Below are 25,648 nucleotides of genomic sequence, written 5' to 3' on the forward strand. Positions count from 1 at the left end.
ATGTTGACCGTCGACTAGAGAAGAAAGTAAATCAGAAACTTTGTGTAAACGTTGTATTGTTTAATTGCAGTAGCTCAGCCACAGCAGTAGATGGCAGCACTGAATCTTACTCATTTAATTTCGTAACCGGTTCATCAAGACTGCAAAGAACTTGCGGAGACTCATTGAGCTGATTACAATCAGCACCTACTCAACAAGGAATACTTGACCTTATGACTTGTATTACAGATCAGTGAATTTATCCTAACGCCATCACTGAGAACCACGTCTGAGATCCGGTTTGTGAAGTTATGCTGCTCTGGCTGTAAAATAAGCTTGGCTACGTGTAATTTGGAGTGACAATGGCTGATAGGAAAACCAATAATGTGCCAAATTCCAGCGCAAATTTACTGTTTTCTGCGGCACCGGAGTTCAATTTCAACCTACCTTTCATACCTGTCAGTCAGGCCAGTGGTCCGGCGGTGTTATCAGGAGGTAAGATAATGGCGAGGGCCACAGCAGGGCACCTATGACAAACATGACAGCTAGCTATCTAACGACGTTAGCTAGCTGCTAGCTAGTTAGCTGCCAACCATCCCATTATACATTTGAATAATTATAAATCCCTGCAATTTAATAGATATCAGGATGTTTCTGTGGGAGTTTAGTAAATAAATAGAATAATGTTTGATACAYCAGTGTCAGGTCAACAAAACTCATATCAACATAACCCTTGTTTCATCTGATTTGTCTTTAGTAAGTAAGAGTTGAGGTTCTCAAACGGGTGGATTAACATTGGATTCTTGACATTGCTCACAGTTAGACTGTTGACAAGTTCAAATATACTGCAGTAACTCAGTTGCTCAATATTTCTGTTCATTTGTCCTAGATGATTCCGCAGATGTCGGAGAAGAAGACAGCTTTCTTGGCCAGACCTCTGGAAATGCCCCAGCACCGTCCACATTCAGCTACTTCTCCAGTCCCGTGAACAGCAGTGACCCATTTGCCTCCATTGGACATCAGCCGGCATGTCCACCCCCAGCATCACTATCAGTAGCCCCCGTGACATCTGGACCAACCTCTGTCCCCATTGTTGCCAGCATGGCCCCAACACCCCCTGTCCCACTAACCAACCCTAATGTGCCACAGCCATTTGGTGGTGTTGTTTACCAGAACCCCATGGGAAGGTACACTCCTCCCCCTAACACAGTGACCCCGCCCCCTCCACAAGCCCCCGATCAGAGTTATAATCCGTACCGTCACACACCCCTCAGCAGCAGAGCCAAACCCTATATGCCAGCTCCAGAGGTCCAGTCACTATCCAGCACAACGGTGCAGCAAAATCCCTACACTATGGGCTCTCAAGCGCCAACATTCCAATCGGCACCCTCCACATACACAAAGGTAAACAACAACTCCACTCTGTTTTTTGCTTAGTGAATGGTGTTAACCTAGTGAGTAGTGAATAGTGTGAACCTCTTATTTTAAGATGAATTAAACTACTGGCAATCAGGCTAATATAAATGTTTCTAAATGTTTTATAGGAGAATTTTGCTTTTTTTACAACCAAATCAACATTTTGTATGGATTGTTGTAGATGGCTCCAGACACTTTGTTTGCGATTTGACTTGTTTTTGAGAAATCTTGCCCCAACCAGCGATTTGCTTCCTCATCCTCGTTGTGCAGTACGGGGGCTCTGAAAAAACATGAACACATGCTCCAAAAACACCCAAATACATCCTTTTAGAAACTGAAAAGCTCTCAGTAAAGTGATGCAGGTCTTTAGATGTTCTGCACATGAAATTGTTTTATTCCGAACTTTATGCGCAACGTAATATTCCATTTTGTTGCGAAGTGAATCGCTGGTTGGGGTAAGTTTCTCAAAAATGAATGAAATTGCAAAGAAAGTGTCTGGACTCTTCTATAACATGCCATTTACATCAAAAATAGAGATTTGGTTGTAAAAAAAAAGAAGGTAACTTTTCCTTTAACTCTCTCTTCAGCCCCCTCCCACACAGATTCAGGGGCCCCCTATGACCCATCACTCCACCACTGCTGGAGCACTGGTTCCAGCCAATCAAATGATGCAATATAACGTGTATGAGGCTGTCCAGCCTCACTGGTTCTTCTGCAAACAAGTGGAGTCCAAGAGCGTCTGGCTTCCCTTTAGTATCCTGGACTCCATTCAACTGGAGGAGATCTACAATTCAGGTGAGATGAATGATGTGATTTCTCCTATTTAAAAAAATATATCAGAGCCATTTTATATTCTAGGTATCCAATTTGACTTTGCATAGCTCTCTTCTTTATGTAGGCCTAGATATTTGTAAAACATGTTTGTTTAAACAGAGCAATTTTGAAATATGTGGTGTGTTCATTAGGCACCGAACGTTGCAAAATGTTTTGAAACATTATTCGTTGTGCGCCCTAGTAAACTCCACCCTAATTTATGCACACTCACAGATACATAATCATCTCACAAAAGTTATGTCTAGCCTATCTTTTTGTTGTGATTCTTTTCCTATCGCAATGCATTTTCTTGTACGTAAAGCAAATATCTGAGAAACAGACCATATCGAATCTAATACGATTACATTTTTTCATTCTCCTCCAGTGCAACCAGACCCTGAGAATGTGATTGTGTGCACAGAAGGAGGGCGCTATGACGTGCAGCTCTATGACCGCATACGTACAGCTGTATTCTGGGAGGAGGAACCTACAGAGGTGCGGCGCTGCACCTGGTTCTACAAGGGAGACACAGACAGCCGCTTCATCCCCTACTCAGAGGAGTTCAGCGAGAAGCTAGAGGTTGGTCCCATCAATGTAAAAAAGAACAGGATCAGGGTCGTGTTCATTAGGGCACGCAATTAAAGAAAATGTTCGATTTCCATTGCAAAATGTTTTACCCTATTTTACTACAGTGTGCCCTAATGAACAAGACCCACGGTTCACTGTTACCCAGATTAGAATACAGCTGCACAATGGGGTGTGTTGGGTTTTAGCCCTGAGAGTGGACTGAGAGTTTAATATTATGTCTGACCATTGTTTGATTGGCTGTCTTCTCCATGTAGGGAGAATATAAGAAAGCTGTGTCAACCAACCAATGGCACCGTCGACTGGAGTTCCCATCAGGGGAAACCATTGTCATGCACAATCCAAAGGTATGTTTGTATGACTTAATTTTACAATGGATAATTACCAGGTGTTTACTAAAACATGAAATAGTAATAACTTGTTTGTTTCTTRGAAATTCATTKAAACAAGCACCAGGTAGTTACCAATCGTGAACACCATATCGTGGTTTTGAGTGGACTTTGTTGTTTTGCCGACCCAGACGCGAGTGTATTTCTAGTTTGTGAAGAGGTTCTTTTTGTCTTTCTACAGGTGATAGTGCAATTCCAGCCGTCCGCCATGCCGGACGAGTGGGGTACAACCCAGGATGGACAGACCAGACCCAGGGTGGTCAAGAGGGGCATTGATGATGACCATGATGAAGTTCCCGATGGGGAGCTCCCTCAGGTGGATCACCTGGTGTTCATGGTGCATGGCATCGGTCCAGTCTGTGACCTGAGGTTTAGGAGCATGGTGGAGTGTGGTATGTGTGATCTTTCGCTCCACGTGGCTCATTAAGTCGCCATTATTGCCCAGCTCTATATTCATATCATATTATGGATGTGTTTGTTTATGCCATGAACGGTATAGGTTGTGGTATGTTCTGCCCGTCATGGTGTTTCTTACTATGCCCAGCAAATGCCCTTAAAGTGTATTGAATGTAACTGTTGAGTATCCATTTACTGCTCCATACTAACCCAGATAGAGTATTAGAAATGTGTGTTGCTTGTGTTCACAGTGGATGACTTCCGGAGTGTTTCCCTGAAGCTGCTGCAGAGTCATTTTAAGAAGGCGCAGGACGAGCGTGTCATCAGTCGAGTGGAGTTCCTTCCTGTTCAGTGGCACACGGCCCTGCATGGGGACGCCACAGGYGTGGACAGGTGAGGAGATGAAAAAAAGGCTCCGACTTTTGTTTCCACTTCCACGGCCCGGCTCCGACTCCGGTGTCTCTGACTTGAGAGCCAAGGCCAGGCCACTGGTACTTTTCTGCTTGCGTTAACATAATGGCTAACTGTGAACATGGGTTAACAACTTCCACGCTTAACCTCTCACATTCTGCTCGCCCCAAGTCTTTAGTGTCACACTCCTGATGGAAAAGCAATTCCCGAAAAATAACACTAGAGCTTATATAAACATACAGTGCATTTGGAAAGTATTCAGATCCCTTGACTTGTTCTACATTTTGTTACTTTACAGCCTTATTCCAAAAATGGATTAAATAGTTCACTTTGTCATTTTGGGGTATTGTGTGTGGATTTCTGAGGATATTTATTCAATTTTAGAATAAGGATGTAACGTAACAAAATATTGAAAAAGGGGAAGGAGTCTGAATACTTTCCGAATGTACTGTGAACATTGGCGACACTGGTGTGGGGTAAGTCTCGGGTGGAAGTGAACCATAATGGAATTTTAAGGACGTTCATACACTTGGGAATACGTCCTGTTCTTTGGGATAGGGAAATTTATATTGTAACACACAAAATCTGTGCTGACGTGAGCGGCAAGCTTTTACAAATGAAACCACCCAATGGCTGTGTCTGAGAACATTACTAGCTGTCAAATCCTTGCTAATGCGTCCGCCCGTGGGAGGGACCTCAGATCCTGTCCTCCAATGCGCTTCGAGAGGAATTGAGGAAACAAGGGTGGAGAAAGCAAGGATTTGAGCGCTTGTAAATCAGACACAGCCAATTTCTCCCACTTTGACTCAATCCATTTCCTACTGTTGTTTTAGGAGGATAAAGAAGATCACCCTGCCCAGCACGGGTCGTCTGCGTCACTTCACTAACGAGACCCTCTTAGACGTGCTGTTCTACAACAGTCCTACCTACTGCCAGACCATCATGGACACAGTTGCCCTGGAGATTAACAGGATCTATGCCCTGTTCATGCAGCGGAATCCAGACTTTACAGGAGGCGTCTCAGTATCCGGACACAGCTTAGGTACAAACAGCCAGACAGCAAGGGCCACTTTTCTGGACCTAGATGAAATCTTAGTGTGGCTTAAAAATCTCTATTGAAAGTGCTTTTTAGTCCAGGACTAGGCTTAATCTGGGTCCAGGAAACCAGCCCCAAGTGTTCATACTTTTAGCTAAGTCATGTGAGAAAGATTTGGACAAACCTGGCTCTCTGTGTGTTTGCAGGTTCCCTCATACTTTTCGACTTGCTGTCAAACCAGAAGAATGTCTCACCTTTGCAAACCATGTCACCTGCAAATGGGAGCCACCCTGCAGGCAACAAACAGGTAATGGGTCCATAGCTATCCAAACATTGTTCATTTCATTATTTCGGTGACGCCAGAGAGTGTAACAATAGGAGGCCCCTCCCTCTTCTCCTTAAAGCAGGTGGCTCACCCCGCTGCTGCTACCCCACCTGCTGCTGTAGGGGAGGAGCCTAAGGAGGAAGGGGAGGAGTTTGCCGATCTTTCTGCATCCCTGGAACATCTGGGCCTGTCTGAGTACCAGAGCACTTTAGAACAGGAGAAGATTGACCTTGAATCTTTTGTAAGAACCCTCTCTGCTTGTCATGAACCCATATACMGTAGTTATTGATATTTACTTTCAATTCTTATGACCTATGTTCCCATTAAGCTGCTTCACAGAAGAAATATCAGCGAGCACAGAGAAGCASGAGATTGAACTTCAGGGGAAAGGAAAGGAGGAGTTGTACAACAGTCAGTTGTACAACTGAATGCATTCCTCATTTAATCCAACCCCTCTGAATCAGAAAGGTGCAGGGGGCTGCCTTAAATCGACATCAACGTCTTCGGCGCCTTGCTCAGGGCCAGAACGACAGATTTTTACCTTGTCAGCTCGGGGATTCGATCCAGCAACCTTTCGGTTTCTGGCCCAACGCTCTAACCACTAGGCTACTACCCAACTTTTCTAGAGTTTTCCCCGTTAGTTGACACTATCAACGTTTCCCTTTACTGTGGGAATTGTGATCGAATCAACACAATATTAGCCATTTTCAATGCAACATACCGAAACAAAACAAACGATGCTAGACTTAGTATGCGAAACTAACTATGCAAGAGATTGTAGGCAGAACGCATCGGAGTAGGATTATATTGCATTGARAGGCACAACTCAGGCCCGTACTCTACACAGACCGGTGCGCAATAACCAATCAGAGCTGCAGTAGGGCTATATGCAAATAGACCATTGCCACATATGGATCTGTGCCATTCACTTTGAACTGGACTGTGTATACAGCATGAGCGGTCGTGAGTTAGTTGCACTTGTTTTTAGAGCAAAGCGAGAGCTACGTGTAGCGACGTGCACATTTGTTCATATCCTTTCCTAGTTAGTGAGTTATTAGCCCAGTTATAGATCAATTGTAGTCAGCAATTGGGGAGTGATTGCTTCCTACAAGAGCACAAAACGTGTACATCTTTGAAATGCAGGTCAGGTAAAGAGCTTTTTTTTTTGTCTTAAAAGGGCAGTGTTGTATTTTGAGACGGGCATGAATAAGCTAAGTAGCCAATAGGCAGAGGGTAGCATAATTTGCCTGATTCTCTGTAATAGTGGTATGGGAGTAATGATGCATTTTATTTTATAAAGTGGTTTCTTACATCAAACAACACAACAGCATTTTCAGTCACCTCCTTGTCTGAAGGACAAGTGGATAAACAGGTTAATGTCAAGCTCTGCATGGTTTTTTTTTCAAGTCTCATGGAATGTAGGCTTACATTGAACACCACACATTGGCTGCTACTGTAGGCTGAATGATAGAACAGCTATTTCCATGTTAAAATGTTATGAAATGCATTTTCTCCATAGTTTATGGTAGGCCACTCTGGTAGGCCTACATTATGATCAAGTAGCCACAGTAGCCTACTTGACCACTGTTAAAACTAACTTAAAGCGGGTGCAGCCTCCGTGTTCACAGTAAACGCACGCCAGAATTTTCACAACTTTCAAGTTTGCACTCAGCAGGCCTGAAATTTGCTTAGTGATGGAAAAATGAGAGGGAACATTGCTTATGACACTATTAAAGAGACATTACACTCCAAAATAAACATCTTAAAACATCTGACAAACCTCAAAAGTCAAGGTGAGTCCACATGCCACAGCATTGGTTGTGCAGATCCAGCTTAATGCCTAAATTATTCATATCTCAAATGAATGTAAAAGATAATTTTACGGTGCTCATCTTTAACATTTATTTTGTATTGTGGCTATAAGGGTATAGCTATATGGATCTACAAAACAAATGTCCTTGGGTAAAAAAAAACACACATTTGAGGCCTGAAAATAACTGACTTTTGAGTGAAATTTACCAGAAACGGAAAGTAAATGATTCAATTGTATTACAATGCCTCTCTAGGCCATTTCCTAGAATTGGTGATTACAATCTATGGTCCAAATCCCACTGTGAAATTACGTCTGACTGATTAATTTCCTCTCTTCTATATTTTGTTAGCTTATGTGCACAGTTGAGGACCTGAAAGAGATGGGCATTCCATTGGGGCCAAGGAAGAAAATTGCTAAATTTGTCAAAGAAAGAGCAATTAAGCAGGTGAGCATTTAATCGTCTTTGTCTTTCAGACACCAGTGTTGTGTTCAACAGGAAGAAAATGTTTTGAAATGGGCCGGTACTACCTGAACTTAGAATACAACATTTGATCTATTCCAAAATGTTTCACTACAGTGTGCTGTACTGAACACAACCCAGTGATGGCTAAAACTGTGTCAACTGAACATAATCTTCTGTGTTCGTGTGCCTTCTATCTTCGGACTCTTTTCGTCAGGCAGCACAAGATAAGAAGGCACCAAAGTGAAGGTGGCCAGTCAAGAGGTCGTCCCCGCCCAATTAAGTGAGTCCCTCCAGGCCCGGACCACGAATTCCTGTGGCGGACTTACTCGTCCGTCCAGTGGATTACAACTACTTCAAAGTTGGCACTGAAGGGGTAAACCTCTGCCAGGATTCAATCAATCATCGTAACCCGCGTAACTCTTCGTTGCTTTTGTTAGGCGGTGTCGAAGGTGTAACTGCGTCAGACGGTCAAATCCTCAAGCGCTCCTGGTGTTACGTCGCAGACGTTGCAGTTGGATGCACCGAGTCGCAGCCGTGTTACGGCCGTTTGAAGACTGGACTGTTGTTTTCTAGTGACAATTAATTTGGATACATCCATAACAAGTGAGCTAATGAGCGCGATTTCACCTGGCATAGAAAATGTGCTCACTCGTCAGGACACTGTTGTTCAGAGGAGCTACCAACAGCACCGCTAACACAATCACTTCAACTGAGAGCTGGAAAGACTGCAAACTAGCTGCACTTCTTTTCACCGTTTTCAATTGGCATCTTTGTATACTGTATATCCATAAAATGATGCCAGCTGAGTCATGATTCACTGGCTGAGAAACTCGCCTGCCCCTCTGTCTCCTCCTGACACGTTCATTACTATGGGACAGCTGGAGATCCAAAGCAAATGTAGGAGAGACAGACAGCAAATTTATACAAAAATCCCCTTTGAAACTAAATGTACTCTCAAAGTAATGTGAGATAATGTTTAGATGCTTTTTATAAGTGGAGATCAAGTTACACATCCGACGCGCCTAAACAAAAGTAATGAAAAGCTATACATTTGTCAGCTAGCGCGGGTTTTCCGCTGATCTGATTGGATCCCGACCCCACAACATGACGTTAGTGTGAGTAGTGACGTTAGCCTACAGCCTTTCTGTAATGTCATGCATAAGCATACATTTTCATCGGGGCACATGTAAAAGCACTGTCTGGTGTTGGTGTTCTGCCCCATAGGTGTCGGTGGTGTACACACTCTGGACTTTGAACCGGTGAATTTCTTTGTGCCCTGGGATCTCCCATAGGGATGTTCCTCACAGTGCGAGGCGAGAAAATTGAGGAAAACACCAGCTACCCACCTGCAAGGGGTTCTTCAACATTTACCATCCGGTAGACAATCTTCCTCACATGTGTTCTACGGAGTATGGGTGTGCATGCAGATGAACATACTGAATGTGACAGGATTGCCACTGTCAGCTATAAAGCACATTGTGACAACTTTTTACGTAAAAAAGGACTTTAAATACATTTGATTGAACTGTGACATGGTTAATGCCAATGTGTTTAATTAAAGTGATCAGGTAGCAAATACATGATTTGATATGGAAGGGTGTAATAAATAATTTCCCAAATGTTAAAATACTGTTTGCTCAACTGTTTGTTTTAGCTGGACCCAGTTGCTTACAGGATTGAGCCATGATCCTGCCAGACCTGGACTTGAAACCTTTCTGATTCCACATCACAAAGGAGGAAGAGCGCATCTCGTATGATATAGATTCACCGCTGCTATTTTATCTTCAGATTTGTGTTCTATTATTACCATCGCCAGGTAAACCTACCATTGTCATACTGTCTCTTCCCATTTTGAAAATGACTAATCAGACCCTGGTCTCGAGGAAGTGAACAGTGTTTCCCCTATATTTATTTAGCAGCGGTGGCCACCACTGCAAAAACAATAATATTTTTTAATGAATATATTATACAGAGTGTACAAAACATTAAGAACCATTTCCTAATATTGGGTTGCACCCCCCAGTTTGCCTCAGAACAGCCTCAATTCGTTGGGAATGGACTCTACAAGATGTCGAAAACGTTCCACAGGGATGCTGGCCATGTTGACTCCAATGCGTTCCCACAGTTGTCAACTTGGCTGGATGTCCTTAGGGTGGTGGACCATTCTTGATACACACAGGAAACTGTGAGCTAGAAACACCCAGACGTGTCAGTTCTTGACACAAACCGGTGCGCCTGCACCTACTACCGTACCCTTGCACCACTGCTGGGGAAAAATCAGAGTGGAAACACTGGTTAATTACAGGACGAAATCAATACAATGATCAGATCTTGGCAGAGTGAAACCTCACCAACAGAAACACAAAGAGCAGTCTGGAAGACCAGGATTCCAAAGTGTAGTATGTTTAATTTATGTCAGTGAGGTTTACCAATCATGGTTGTTTTGTGTGTGTGGCAAGAGCTGAAGAGAGTCTCTCCCGCATGGGTTCAGACTGAAGACGGCTTCATCAGCTCCCTGAAGAGTGCCTGGCAGACCCTCAACGACTTGCCCGTGCTCACACCTCCATGCCCAGCTGCAGCCGAGCTCGCTATGGTGGCCAATCAGATCAAGGAGGAGGAGGAGAGCATGCACACAGTGAGGGTGAGTATAAAGATGATTTAAAAAGTCATGAATATTGCTCTTTCGGTTTATTTGGATAGGGCTTTAAAAACCAACTTTTTAAACGTCAAAACGTTGGTTAGTCCAGAACACAGGATAGTGGAGATCCTGAGCTGCTGAGAGAAGGAAGACCCAGGTGATTAATAGCATGCTGAACGGGGGAACCGCATCGACTACGTCCTACAGGAGAAGCCCATCGAGAAGCTTCAACGAGTACCTCTTGCCCTGCAGAGTCAGCCTGTGCTACTGGTATGAAAATCGCTCTGCTGCTTACTCTGGCTCTTTTTATATTAAGGTGGAAACAGAGATGTTGATCAACGTGCACTGTTGAATACATTTCATGGCTTGATCGGCCAATCATCTCATTCTGCCCTTGGTACTCCCATGAGGTCAACTTGTGTGTGGTTGTTAAAAGCTTGCTGTTTGATGAAAACGTTGTCATGTTATAACAGCTTTACCTCCCTTTTGTGTCTACTGCTGATTAGAGTTTGAAACCTGAGGCTTAAGACCTGCTCCAAGCTTGGATAACATTTGTTCTCTTCACAGCTGATCTATTTTGATTTGAGGTATTCTGTTTGAAAAATAATCCCGTGTGCAGACATTGATTTATTTGTCCCTTTTCTTTTCCCCAGGGAGTCTGAAGATACAGGCCTACTACTCCTGAAGAGATCTACAAGACCATGGGGATAAACCGAACAGATTTTACATTAATGCAACGATTGGTAACCTGGTGGAACACCTGATTGCTGCGTTCATTCGTTTCACTGCACGTAAGTGAAATAGAATGGTGAATGCAGTGATCAGGCCGGTTCCACCATGTTAATGGATGGTTGGAGTGAAAAAATAAACCTTTCTGAAACCTCATACCCCATCAGTTTGTCCATGTCAATGATTTTTTGATTTGATATTTGTATATGGTTCTTTGTTAGTATTCATTGATTCTCATAGTCTATTGTATGAGGATGAATATGCTTGTATATGCCTTTGTCTTAAATTAAGAAAAGAATCAAATATGGATTGATCCAAGGACCACTTTACTTGTTTGAAATCAATTTTATAGCCTAAATTATAAAAATGGTGAGGTTTGCTTAACTATATGAAATTAAACATTTACAAGAGAAATCACAGAAACTGCTAATTTAAGTATTTACCTCAAATGTATTTTATGTTTAACAATAGCCGTAAAAAAACCATTTACTTTCAACATTACTTGTGACTCTTATTTTCAGTCTTCGGTGCTTTTTATGTAGAATTTTTGTCGATTGTTGCACAGGTAAGACTGCCACATATCCTCTTAAGTCTGGGTAGAAAAAGACAGCATTTACTTTCTGCTTTACGAATTTTGTGTTCCTAGTTTGCTTAAATAGAGAAAATACAATACTTGTTTTTCAGTTGTGTCTAGGAAAAGATGAGCTCTGAGGCATTCAAGAACAAAGACTGGAAACCTATGTATACAGAGGGAGGAGCAATGTTTAATGAGAAAATAAGCATTTAACAAAAATTAACCTCGAAGGCAGTCATGACTCACGTTTGATACAAAAAGGTGGCACCTTGATCATAGTTTTCAACTGGTCATTCAATACCGTTTTCGTAATTCAACATTACACACCTTCTGTCATACTGAATGCAACCCTGTTACATAATCGCAAACATGTTTTGCTTGCTCTAACATAATACAACTTTGGACAAATCTAAATTACATCACATTTTTTCCACTTCAATGGTAGTTCCAAGTAATGTTTTATCAATAAGATAAATGGTACCTGCCGACATTCAGGGCTCTATCAAATCCGTACCCTAGGTCGAAAAAAATACAGATAATGAATAATTCATGTGGCAATTAGAAAATAAACACTTTCATTGGCCAGCACGGTTGCTGATTCTACAGGATAGCATTGAAAATGTTACATCAAGTAATAATGGCTGTAGATCTGAACATTTTAAATATATAGAATGCAATTAAAACATGTGTTGCTGGTAGTTATCTGAAATTCACTACGATTGTGTTATTTTTCCTTTGATGGCGAACTTTCTTTACTGCTAACACTGCTCGGTGCATTTAATTTTGGAACGCTTCTGCACGGAATTATTACGTTTAACCTTTATCACAGAAGTATTCGCGTGATTGAAGTAAAGGCAATTTTCCCATTGTAGCGGAGACTGCATTAAGGGTAAACACTTCATATGTCAGCATAAATCGGAAATTACCTTACATTTCTATCGCCTCAATTTGGGCGTTTATTTCAATTCTTATCGCGGAAGTGCAGCGTTACAACCTGATTGAAATTTAAAGGCAATGTTCCCGTGTTAGAGACTGCATTCGGCAAATACCTTTCCTGTAACGCTTCAGTGATACAGATTGAAGAGCCCCAAGTCTCATAAATATCAATGGCCTCAGGAGGGATAGTATCTTTAACCTCCTCTCCAGCTAATAGGCACATATTTAGACAAAGTATGACAATCCGTGGCTGAAAACCAATAAAACTATTTATACATTCCATTTAAGATCGACCACATCATTGAGTGGCTACAAGGTTCAACTTAATGAAAGGCAAGATTAATAATGTGATAATTCTTCAGTCACAATCCAGTCCGATCTGTACATGTTTGTACATTTCCCAAATAAATAAAATTAAAACCGATAGGATAAATCATTTTCGATGCTGATAAGTCAGAGGCAGTGTTTATTTCCCCTTTCAACAAAGCCTATTCAAACAAAGGTTCCTTTTTTAAATCACTGTACAACTTAAAATCAATCTTGGCAGAGTTATCATTGGGATACATTTTTTTTAAAGAAGAACACTGTCCATTGATTGCTCGATCTCACAGGCAAGAACATTGCCTTAATAACTTGATAGATAGGTCATGCAAATTTCCCAACTTCAAATATGTTCCATCAGTCTTTTTGTGTTGACGCAGGTGGTGTCATTCTCAGTCTTGTTTAAAGTTGACGCTTCACATTTACTAGCGTACATTCCCAAACGTGTCTTTAGCTAATCTGTGAAATGTAACAGGATTTTGTGCAAACAGGTCTTCTGTATAGTGCATTTTATTCATGTTAGTAACAGCATGTGTAACTCAGTTCTTGTATTTGTAAAAAAAAAAAAAAAAAAAGCTAAAAAAAAGCAAGGAGTTCTGATGCAAGAGAGTACCTAAAATGGCCGCCTAGCGAAAAGGCATAATTCAGTCTTCAGTGTTGCCCTGGGTCTTATAGGCCTGCTTGCGGAGGTGATTCTCAATCTCCTCACGGAACACCAGCATGCCCAGGTGGGAGTGGGACGCCTCATTCATGGCTTTGGACTGGATGCACATGCGATACTGTTCTGGAGTCAGCTCGTCCGCACACTGCTTCTCGTGCCACAGGTGGAAGAGGCCAGATACTGGCGTACGCGTCACGATCAGGTCGCTCCGCAGGTACTTCCTGTACAAGTGGACATCTTCCACACCCCAACCTTTCACTTCCAGGTCAAAACCTCCTAGAAAATATAATTGAGGGGTAGTAAGATCTCTTGCTTATAGAATTGTCACAGTAAAAATACATAGAAAGCACAACACCGTAGCAATACTTCACGGCTTACCTATATTAAGGAAGTCTGAGCGATACTGACATGTCATTCCAAAGCCAAAATCTCTCCAGAATCCAGCATCTTTCTTGTGAATCTATACGGACAGAACACTTGACATTGGCATGTTGACTAATGTAAACATTGAGTTACAATTAAATACACTACATATACACAAAAGTATGTGGACATCCCTTAAAATTCGTGGATTCGGCTATTTCTGCCACACCCGTTGCTAACAGGTGTATTAAAATCGAGCACACAGACATGCAATCTCCATAGACAAACATCGGAAGTAGAATGGCTTTACTGAAGAGCTCAGTGACTTTCAACGTGACACCGTCATAGGATGCCACCTTTCCAACAAGTCAGTTCCTAAAATTTCTGCCATGCTAGAGTTGCCCCCTCCCTGTAAGTGCTGCTATTGTGAAGTGGAAACATCGATGAGCAAAAACGGCTCAGCTGCGAAGTGGTAGGCCACACAAGCTAAGAGAACGGGGCCGCCAAGTGCTGAAGCACGTAAAAATAGTCTGCCCTCAGTTGCAACACTCACTACCGAGTTCCAACCGGTCTCTGGAAGCAACGTCAGCACTAGAACTGTTCGTTGGGAGCTTCATGAAATGAGTTTCCATGGCTCAGCAGCCACACACAAGCCTACGATCACCATGCGCATTGCAAAGTGTTGGCTGGAATGGTCTAAAGCGCACCGCCATTGGACTCGAGTAGCGGAAACGCATTTTCTGGAGTGATGAATCACGCTTCTCCATCTGGCAGTACGACAGATGAATCTGGGTTTGGTGGATGCCAGGAGAACAGTACCTGCCCGAATGCATAGTGTCAACTGTAAACTTTGGTGGAGGAGGAATAATGGTCTGGGGCTGTTTTTCATGGTTCGGGCTAGGCCCCTTAGTTCCAGTGAAGGGAAATCTTGACAATGACATGGTAACAGTTTGGGAAGGCCCTTTACTGTTTCAGCATGACAATGCCACCGTGCACAAAGTGAGGTCCACACAGACATGGTTTGTCGATCTGTGTGGAAGAACTTGACTGGCCTGCACAGAGCCCTGACCTCAACCCCATCGAACACCTTTGGGATGAATTGGAACACCAACTGCGAGTCAGGCCTAATCGCCCAACACAGTGCCCGACCTCACTAATGCTCATGGCTGAATGAAAGCAAGTCCCTGCAGCAATGTGGAAAGCCTTCCCAGAACAGTGGAGGCTGTTATAGCAACAAAGGGTGAGACCAACTCCATATTAATGCCCATGATTTTGGAATGAGATGTTCAACGAGCAGGTGTCCACATACTTTTGGTCATGTAGTGTATATTTTTTGGGGGCCATCCATTTTTACAGGTACTTACAAGTTGACTTTCAATGGGGGGAACCAGCTCCAGATTTCCATAGACTATGGCAGGATTATACAAACTGAAAACCACTGGATAAAATACTCTCTTGTCTACAAGAAGAAAACAAAATGGAGAGGTTGAAATACATTTTGGTACAAACTACATGCAAAATGCCAATAGTACACATTTAGAAGTACTCATGAAAACCCCCAAAGAATTTGAAGGTTGGAAACAGTAGGTATGTGCATCGTTCTCTTTCAAGACGATTCGATACGTAGTTGAAGTCGGAAGTTTACATACACCTTAGCCAAATACATTTAAACTCTGTTTTTCACAATTCCTGACATTTAATCCTAGTATAAATTCCATGTCTTAGGTCAGTTAGGATCACCACTTTATTTAAGAATGTGAAATGTCAGAATAATAGTAGAGAGTGATTTATTTCAGCTTTTATTTCTTTCATCACATTCCCAGTGGGTCAGAAGTTTACATACACTCAATTCGTTTTTGGTACATTGCCTTTAAATTGTTTAACTTGGGTCAAACGTTTTGGGTAGCCTTCCACAAGCTTCCCACAAGTTGGGTGAATTTTGACCCATTCCTCCTGACAGAGTCAGGMTTGTAGGCCTCCTTGCTCGCACACACTTTTTCAGTTCTGCCCACAAATTTTCTAGAGGATTGAGGTCAGGGCTTTATGATGGTCACTCCAATACCTTGTCTTTGTTGTCCTTAAGCCATTTTGCCACAACTTTGGAAGTATGCTTGGGGTCATTGTCCATTTGGTTAACCCATTTGTAACCAAGCTTCAACTTCCTGATTGATGTCTTGAGATGTTGCTTCAAGATATCCACATAATTTCCCCTCATGATGCCATCTATTTTGTGAAGTGCACCAGTTCCTCCTCCTGCAGCAAGCACCCCCACAACATGATGCTGCAACCCCCGTACTTCACAGTTGGGATGGTGTTCTTCGGCTTGCAAGCCTCCACCTTTTTCCTCCAAACATAACGATGGTCATTATGGCCAAACAGTTCTATTTTTGTTTCATCAGACCAGAGGACATTTCTCGCCAAAATACGATCTTTGTTCCCACGTGCAGTTGCAAACTGTAGTCTGGCATTTTATGGAGGTTTTGGAGCAGTGGCTTCTTCCTTGCTGGGCGGCCTTTCACGTTATGTCAATATAGGACTCGTTTTACTGTGGATATAGATACTTTTGTACCCGTTTCCTCCAGCATATTCACAAGGTCCTTTGCTGTTGTTCTGGGATTGATTTGCACTTTTCGCACCAAAGTACGTTCATCTCTAGGAGACAGAACATCACTTGAGTCAATCGGAGAGGTACATGTGGATGTATTTCAAGGCCTACCTTCAAACGCAGTGCCTCTGCTTGACATCATGGGGAAATCAAAAGAAATCAGCCAAGACCTCAGAAAAATAAATTGTAGACCTTCACAAGTCTGGTTCTTCCTTGGGAGCAATTTCCAAACACCTAAAGGTACCACGTTCATCTGTACAAACAATAGTACGCAAGTATAAACACCATGGGACCACGCAGCCGTCATACCGCTCAGGAAGGAGACGCTCCTTCAAATGATGTCAATTAGCCTATCAGAAGCTTCTAAAGCCATAACATAATTTTCTGGAATTTTACAAGCTGTTTAAAGGCACAGTCAACTTAGTGTATGTAAACCTCTGACCCACTGGAATTGTAATATAGTGAATTAAGTGAAATAATCTGTCTGTAAACAATTGTTGGAAAAGTGACTTGTGTCATGCACAAAGTAGATGTCCTAATCGACTTGCCAAAACTATAGTTTGTTAACAAGAAATGTGTGGAGTGGTTGAAAATGAGTTTTAATGACTCCAACCTAAGTGTATGTAAACTTCTGACTTCAACTGTATCTACAGTGCATTCGGAAAGTATTCAGATCCCTTCCCCTTTTCCACATTTTGTTACGTTACAGCCTTATTCTAAAATGTATTAAAATATATTTTGTCCTCATCAATCTACACACAATACCTCAATGACAAAGCGAAAAACATTATTTTTTTAATGTTTAGCAAATTTATAAATTTAAATAAAACGTCTGCAGCATTGAAGGACTGCAAGAACACAGTGGCCTCCATTCTTAAATGGAAGAAGTTTGGAACCACCAAGACTCTACCAGAGCTGGCCGCCCGGCCAAACTGAGCAATCGGGGGAGAAGGGCCTTGGTCAGGGAGGTGACCAAGAACCCGCTGGTCACTCTGACAGAGCTCCAGAGTTCCTCTGTGGAGATGGGAGAACCTTCCAGAAGCACAACCATCTCTGCAGCACTCCACCAATCAGGCCTTTATGGTAGAGTGGCCAGACGGAAGCCACTCCTAAGTAAAAGGCACAAACCCAGCCCGCTTGGAGTTTGCCAAAAGGCACCTGAAGGACTGTCAGACCATGACAAACAAGATTCTCTGCTCTGATGAAACCAAGATTGAACTCTTTGGCCTGAATGCCAAGCGTCACACCTGGAGGAAACCTTGCACCATACCTACTATGAAGCATGGAGGTGGCAGCAGGGGATGTTTTTCAGCGACAGGGACTGGGAGACTTTTCAGAATAGGGGGAAAGATGAAAGGAGCAAATACAGAGATCCTTGATGAAAACCTGCTACAGAGCACTCAGGACCTCAGACTGGAAGGTTCACCTTCCAACACAGCTATGACCCTAAGCACACAGCCAAGCCAATGCAGGAGTAGCTTCGGGACAAGTCTCTGAATGTCCTTGAGTGGCCCAGCCAGAGCCCGGACTTGAACATCTCTGGAGAGACCTGAAAATAGCTGTGCAGCGATGCTCCCCATCACACCTGCTTGAGAGGATCTGCAGAGAAGAATGGGAGAAACTCCCCAGGTGTGCCAAGCTTGTAGCGTCATACCCAAGAGGACTCGAGGCTGTAATCGCTGCCAAAGGTGCTTCAACAAAGTACAGAGTAAAGGGTCTGAATACTTTATTTTATAAATTTGCAAAAATGTCAACTATTTTTTGCTTTGTCATTATGGGGCATTTTGGGTAGATTGATGATTGAAAAAACAACAATTTAATAAATTTTTGAATAAGGTTGTAACTTATCAAAATGTGGAGAAAGTCAATGGGTCTGAATAATTTGAATGCACTGTAGATACATGGGCTCCGATACAGGAACAATACGTTTTAGTTTGAAACGATTCAGTGCATTTTGATTTGATTCGAGAAAGAAACGATTCAGTTCGATACGATTCCACGCACTACCATTTGTTGCATGAACACATTCATTTTCCATTCTAAGTTCAAATTTGCTGCCGATGGAGATCATGACCTGGGCCTCTGAGCTGGATCTGTCTGAGCTGACTTCTGTGTGTCTGTGCGCATGTGTGTGTGTAAATGATATATGTGTATGTACTATATAGGCACCTGACCTGAGCCATAAGGGAGACACGGCATCTACCACCCCACTTCCATTATCAGATTGGGGGGAAATGTAGCATATGTTTTTTTGGTTCTGAAATCACCATCACTCACTAATTAACTTGTCATTTTTGCAGATTACGTTTTTGAGCTAGTAATGTATCAATATTTATCGTTTACAAATTAGCTATGACACAGGCAATGAATATATAGCAAAACTTTGGATTTCACCCCCATCTTAAAATTGAATGGTTTTGACCGTTTGGAAGTTTAAGTGAGCTTCTTTTCTCTACCCAATTTGGCCATGCAGTGCGCCTCGCAAAGTGATTGCTGTCCTCGTTATGAAATGATCAACTTTACCCTATATATATCTAAAAATGACCATACACACACACAAACAAACACGCTGATGGTGAACCTGAACAATCCAAATAAAATATATTGCTAAGGCCCGTTCAACAGGTGAGAGTTGTCTCCAGTAGTTTACTTTAATTCCAGTAAAAACACATTTTCAACAATGCATAGATAACAATAACCTATCAAATTACAGAGGTTGTCACGCAACTAACAAACCCTAATGTCGCGCAAGTCATTTTAGCATTTGAACACTGAAGGTGCCATACAGATCAGGAACAGGCCACCTACCTCACGCTGGTCAGCACACGAAGCTGGGCACAGTGCACAGTTTGACTAGGCTGCTGATATTCCCCTGAGGTGGTTCGGCACGCAAAATGACTTGACTGTCAACACAATTACATGCTTAGTTCGACACTGAAGGAGAGGGCGCATCAGTTGTCACAAAAGATGAGGTATTTTCAGAAGGTGGAAAGCAATATGAGCAACAAAACGACGATTCGTACCGTTTCAATCGATTTTCTGAACGATGTTTGCAAAGTTTGGATCGGTTTAGGGTCCGCGGCCGACGCAGTCATATCGCAAACACTTGAATCGGAGACCGATGCGTATCGGTGAATCGTTGCATCCCTCGGAAACAGGAATGTGTAGGCTACAATGTTTTGATAGAAGGCACCTACTTGGAGCGGTGTGAAGGAGGCAGGTGTTGAGATAGTCCAGTGTGAAGTAGATATCCACATCACAGAAGAACATCAATACGTCACCCTTCTTCCAGGCGCGGGCTCCGATGTCCAGACCCCTGCCCCTGGAAAACTCCTCGTCCACTGGGATGAGGGTGTAGTTGGAAAAACTCTCCTCCCTACAAACCAACAATGTAATTTCAGTTGTCTGTTGTTTGAGCACGAAACGTCTAGAAACATATAGACAAGTGACAAGATGTCCAGCAGTAAAATCCTKTCAAAAGCACATCATAAATCCTTTCATCCATATTAAAAGAAAACAAACCTGGACATTCTTTCCAAATAAGACTTCACCTCTCGTAAGCCCTCTTGTCCAAAGTAGACCACCGTAAGATGCACTCCCCTATCATGTTTTATGCAAACTTCCCTGCGATCACAAAAAAACAACAACAAAAAAATCACACAATCTTTACAAATAGTAGGCATAGGCTGCATATTGCCATTTTCACATGACTCACCATCACTGACCTGAAGTTGTGTAGGAACTGTGAGAATGCCTCTGTTCTGCCCGCCAGTGGCACAATGATATTGATGACGACTCCGGATGTTTCTACGGACGTGCTCCTGACTTTCATTAAAGGACCGAATGGACGGAAAAGAGTAACGTGGCGGAAAATGTCGGAGTCCTCTTTTGCAAAGAAGAGCTCGTAGAGCGTGCCTTTGTCCCGTTCTGTTCTGTACAGCCCTGCCCACATAAGGGTAAACATCACAGTTTTGTCAAACACAGGGAACAAATATTGTTKAACTTTAAAAGGCAAGATTACATCATTTTTTGCATCCATGAAACAAGCAGATAGTGATCTGTATTAGGGGTTCCCATGCTGGCCCTCAGCCACTCCAGATATTTGGCAGCACTAGCACATGCAATCGGTCAACTTATCATCAGGATCAGGTTGAGAACCACTGTTATACATTACCCCAGTATAACTCTCTTACCCTCAGTAAAGTGGCTCTCAGTGTACATCTGCCTCTGCATGGGCACATCATCCTCCTGGCCATCCTCCTCGTCTGGGTTGTTTATGACGTCCAGGGCCGCCTCAATGACCTCCACCAGCTCGTCCCTGCGGTCCTTCCGCACAGGCTTCTCCTCTGGGTGCCTGGTCAACCCCATTTCCAGCTGATACACCTTACCGGAGTTGAAGCTCTCGAAGGGGACCAGGGCGTACTCGCTGGGCAGCCGTGCCCCCGTGTTCACCTCGGCTTTGTCGATCTGGGAGTGGAGGAACTCGAGGAGATCCCCAGGCACCTGGTCCTTGGTCTCAGCCAGTCCCTGGACCCCGAGGCCTTCCTTCCTGTCCTGCAGGACCTTGAGCTTCTCACTCATCTGCTGGAGCTCCTGCTTGAGCTGGGCGATCTGCCGCTTGAGGCTGGCGGCACGGCTGAGGTGGTGCTCCTCCTGCTCTTGCAGCAGGGCCTGGTAGTACTCCTTCCCATAGGACTCCCCTCCCAAGCCAGGCAGGACCAGGCTGACGTCAGCTGGGGGAGTGCACTCCAGCAAGTAAGCAAAAAGGAAMAGGACCAGCAGCAGGACGAGCCCCAGGAACAGCCAGCGCATCCGTCCCTGCAGCGGAAAGCTTCGCCTGGGCATCACGCTCGCATCCGGTACTATGGGCGACGACTCCGCATTCCCTTTCACGTCAGGTAAATCTACCTCAAGCTGGACTGAATTAGGTCCAATGCATATTCTAGGAATGTTAAAAAGTCCCCTCTAATGAACAAGTTAGATTAACAACAAGGTGGACGTTTGTTCCGAGCGCTGCTATAAAAAGCGACTTTGTTCATTCATGTCACARTATTCAGATAAAGTCAGGAACACCTCTGGTGCATCTTGTTTGATGAACGCAATGTGACTGTTATCTTGCAGGTGTTACATTGTGAGTGGAATCAATCTGGATTTCTTCCATCAGTGTATACATTATTTAGAACCTTGTAGATGAAAAAGCATTCATTCAGCAATCATTGTTCATTCASATGGTGTCAACAAATTATGCAAGAAAGGAAATGCTGGTGCAATAAACATACTGTTGACCTAGCAATGACTTAAAGAGGAACTTGAATTTCATGTGTTACGTACAGTACCAGTRAAAAGTTTGGACACCTACTCATTCAAGGGTTTTTCTTTGTATTTACTATTTTCTACATTGTAGAAAAATAGTGACGACATCAAAACTATGAAATAACACATAAGAAATCATATAGTAACCAAAAGAGTGTTAAACAAATCAAAATCTATTTTATATTTGAGGTTCTTCAAAGTAGCCACCATTGCCTTGATGACTGCTATGCACACTCTTGGCATTCTCTCAACCAGCTTCATGAGGAATGCTTTTCCAACAGTTTTGAAGGAGTTCCCACATATGCTGAGCACTTGTTGGCTGCTTTTCCTTCACTCTGCGGTCCAACTCATCCCAAACCATCTCAATTGGGTTGAGGTCAGGTGATTGTAGAGGCCAGGTCATCTGATGCAGCACTCCATCACTCTCCTTCATCAAATAGTTCTTACACACCCTTGAGGTGTGGTTTGGGTCATTGTCCTGTTGAAAAACAAATCATAGTCTAAATAATCATGAATTCTAAATAAATCACAYACAGTGTCACCAGCAAAGCACCCTCACACCTCCTCCATGCTTCACGGTGGGAACCACACATGTGGAGATCATCCGTTCACCTACTCTGCATRTCACAAAGACACAGCGGTTGGAACCAAAAACCTCATCATACCAAAGGGAAGATTTCCACCAGTCTAATGTCCATTGCTCGTGTTTCTTGACCCAAGCAAGTCTCTTCTTCTCATTGGTGTCTTWTAGTAGTGGTTTCTTTGCAGCAACTTGACCATGAAGGCCTGATTCACACAGTCTCCTCTGAACAGATGATGTTGAGATGTTGAGACTCTGTMAGGCATTTATTTGGGCTGCAATCTGAGGCTGGTAAGTCTAATGAGCTTATCCTCTGAAGCACAGGTAACACTGCGTCTTCCTTTCCTGTTGCGGTCCTCATGAGWGKTAGTTTCATCATAGCGCTTGATGGTTTTTGTGACTGRACTTAAAGAAACTTTCAAAGTTTTTGAAATMTTCCGTATTGACTGACCTTCTTGTCTTAAAGTAACGATGGACKGTCYTTTCTCTTTGCTTATTTCAGTTGTTCTTTCCATAATATGGACTTGGTCTTTTACCAAATAGGGCTATCTTCTGAATACCACCCCTAACTTGTCACAACACAACTGATTGGCTCAAACGCATTAAGGTAGAGCATGGCGCTTGCAACGCCAGGGTTGTGGGTTCATTCCCCACGGGGGGACCAGGATGAATATGTATGAACTTTCCAATTTGTAAGTCGCTCTGGATAAGAGCGTCTGCTAAATGACGTTAAATGTAAATGTAAGGAACGAAATTCCACAGATTCACTTTTAACAAGGCACACCTGTTAATTGAAATGCATTCCATGTGACTACCTCATGAAGCTGGTTGAGAGAATGTCAAGAGTGTGCAAAGCTGTCATCAAGGCAGCTTTCACCTGAACCACTTTCCCTCAAAGTGATTTTTATTCAAGGCTCGATCTGAGGGCTGTCCAGCGWTGCCTGTCTGCTTACGGAACTACTACATCTAGGAAGGTAGCTAACGTTAGCCAACAAGCTATACAACGACAACAACATTAGCCGAACTAATGAGCTTGTGGCTGGGTAACTAATGTAGCAACCAAGCTACAAAGGGAACCAGAGTTGGCTAACGTTAGRTGGAAAACTAGCTAACACCTAACGTTAGATACGTGTAAACAACCGCTTGCTATGAGCCGGTTGGAACMATTGTGTAGCTAGCTAGCTATCTGTATATCGAGAAATATTTGCTTCGAACAGAAACTTTATATTTTTGCAAATACTTACCAAGATATTCAGCTCTCCGTGTAAAGACTAAAAAGCAGTAGCATCAAAAATAATTATTCTAAACAACGCCACGGAGCAAAGTGGACTGATCGAGAGAAAAAAAGTGTACTTCCGCAAAAGAGTTTCTGTAGCTTCTTCTTAGGTGGGGTTTATCGGCGGTTGACATCCAACGTTATGGTGCATTACCGCCACCTACTGTACTGGAGTGTGGGCCATAGACAGGGATACATTAAATCGTACCTGCCAGTCCCGTGCTCTAATAAACAATTATACACGAGAAATGATTTCCGGGCAGGCCCGAGACGGAAATGGAAGGAAAACTCGCCTCCCGCGGACCTGGATCACCTTTCACTCCCTCCTCTCTACATTCTCCTCTTCTGTCTCTGCTGCTAAAGCAATCTACCACTCTAAATTCCAAGCATGCTGTCTCTAACCCTTAGGAAGCTCTTGCCACCTTCTCCTCCCCCTTCCCTCTCTGCTGATGACTTCGTCAACCATTTGTAAGAAGTCGAGCGACATTCCGATCCTCGTTTTTGCAAGTCATAACGACACCGTCATGAAGCGAGTCGGCTCACATGCCCTACCCTAGTGCTTTGACCTCTTTCCCCCTCTCCAATGAAATCTCGCGTTTGTGAACGGCCGCATCCGCCCAACCTGCCCGCTTGACCTATCCCCTTTACATAAACTAGTCTCTTCTTCCCAGACATTTTCCGGAGACCTTCTCCCTTACCTAACCTTCGCTCATCAACTCATCCTGGACCGCTGCTACGTCCCTCCGTCTTCAAGAGACGAGAAGTTGCACCCCTTCTGAAAAAAACCTACACCGATCCCCCGATGTGCCACGGAGGCGCTCCGCACTGCTAAAGCTAACCTCTCTCTCCTCTGCTCTCATCCTCTAGACCTAGAGCTGCCTTTGATACTGTGAACCACACAGTTCTCCCCACCCTCTCCTCGAGCTGGCGCAGTCTCCGCGCGCCACGCTTGGATTGCGCCTACTGACAGGTCGCTCCTACAGTGGCGTGCGAGAATCTGTCTCCGCACCACACGTGCTCTCACCACTGTGTCCCCCAGGGCTCTGTTCTAGGCCTTCTCCTATTCTCGCTATACACCAAGTCACTTGCTCTGTCATACCTCAACATGGTCTCTCCTATCATTGCTTGGCAGGACACACATTAACTTCTCCTTCCCCCCTCTGATAACCAGGTGTGAATCGCATCTCGCATGTCTGGCAGACATATCAGTGTGGATGACGGATCACCACCTCAAGCTGAACCTGGCAAGACGGAGCTGCCTTCTCCGGAGAGGGACTGCCGTTCCATGATCTCGCCATCAACGGTTGACAACTCCATTGTGTCCCCTCCCAGAGTGCTAAGAACCTTGGCGTGATCCTGGACAACACCCTGTCGTTCTCAACTAACATCAAGGCGGTGACCCGTTCCTGTGGTTCATGCCTACAAATTCGCAGAGTACGACCCTGCCTCACGCAGGAGCGGCGCAGGTCCTAATCAGGCACTTGTCATCTCCGCGGGATTACTGCAACTGCCGTCATTGTTGCTTTGGGCTCCCTGCTGTGCCATTAAAACCCCTACAGACAAATCACGATACGCAGAACGCGCAGCCGTCTGGTGTTCAACTTTCCCCAATGTTCCTCACCTCAACCCAGACAAGTTTTGGAAGCCCCGCGCCTTGGCCGCCACTCACTGCTCTCCACCAACGCTTTCCAAGTTAAGCTCGCGATTCCGCGTACAGACGAAGTGAATCCGCCATAGGGGGTGCTTGCTAACGAGCTGGAGGGTCTGGAACGGCTTCCGTACCTTTCAGGCTCTTGATCAGAGACCTACAGCCCGCAAAACCACGGACAAGGGCACTGCCTTCATCCACCTCTGCCTGCCGCCCTCCCTAAACCAGTCTGAGAAGATACAGTTCCCATCCATGCTCAACTGAAAGGTCAACAGTTCCAAACTGGTTTCGTGCTACTGGCACCATCCAATGTGGACAAAACGATCCCACCACGAGCCCAGGATCAGCGGAGCGTTCAAAGTCAACCACCTTCGGGAG

The 25,648-nt window shown here is 43.8% G+C and overlaps 2 protein-coding genes across 5 annotated transcripts; one reads left to right on the plus strand and one right to left on the minus strand.

Annotated features, from left to right (window-relative positions):
* Positions 1-119: 119 nt before the first annotated feature.
* Positions 120-7,918, plus strand: sec23ip (SEC23 interacting protein). 2 transcript variants are annotated; one of them, XM_070434863.1, is made up of 12 exons: positions 120-474; positions 869-1,383; positions 1,983-2,190; positions 2,594-2,787; positions 3,051-3,140; positions 3,364-3,574; positions 3,830-3,971; positions 4,823-5,031; positions 5,232-5,332; positions 5,430-5,591; positions 7,513-7,608; positions 7,841-7,918. In XM_070434863.1, exons 1-12 carry the CDS (start codon positions 342-344, stop codon positions 7,868-7,870), a joined length of 2,091 nt encoding a protein of 696 aa, XP_070290964.1. In that variant the 5' UTR covers positions 120-341; the 3' UTR covers positions 7,871-7,918. The 2 variants fall into 2 exon arrangements, with proteins under 2 accessions (XP_070290964.1, XP_023990347.1); XM_024134579.2 differs by having other exon boundaries at positions 5,433-5,591.
* Positions 7,919-12,936: 5,018 nt separating this feature from the next.
* On the minus strand, positions 12,937-23,710 carry csgalnact2 (chondroitin sulfate N-acetylgalactosaminyltransferase 2). Of its 3 annotated transcripts, XM_070434866.1 has the most exons (9): positions 23,591-23,710; positions 21,813-22,244; positions 20,647-21,636; positions 20,179-20,395; positions 19,976-20,077; positions 19,651-19,829; positions 15,213-15,307; positions 13,864-13,945; positions 12,937-13,761 (listed from the first exon to the last, which is right to left on the minus strand). In XM_070434866.1, exons 3-9 carry the CDS (start codon positions 21,296-21,298, stop codon positions 13,469-13,471), a joined length of 1,620 nt encoding a protein of 539 aa, XP_070290967.1. In that variant the 5' UTR covers positions 21,299-21,636; positions 21,813-22,244; positions 23,591-23,710; the 3' UTR covers positions 12,937-13,468. The 3 variants fall into 3 exon arrangements, with proteins under 3 accessions (XP_070290967.1, XP_023826002.1, XP_070290966.1); XM_023970234.3 differs by lacking the exon at positions 21,813-22,244; XM_070434865.1 differs by having other exon boundaries at positions 20,647-22,244.
* Between the last annotated feature and the right edge of the window lie 1,938 nt (positions 23,711-25,648).

Source organism: Salvelinus sp. IW2-2015, linkage group LG25 (genome assembly GCF_002910315.2).
Source record: "Salvelinus sp. IW2-2015 linkage group LG25, ASM291031v2, whole genome shotgun sequence".
In the NCBI taxonomy this organism is placed as follows: domain Eukaryota; kingdom Metazoa; phylum Chordata; class Actinopteri; order Salmoniformes; family Salmonidae; genus Salvelinus; species Salvelinus sp. IW2-2015.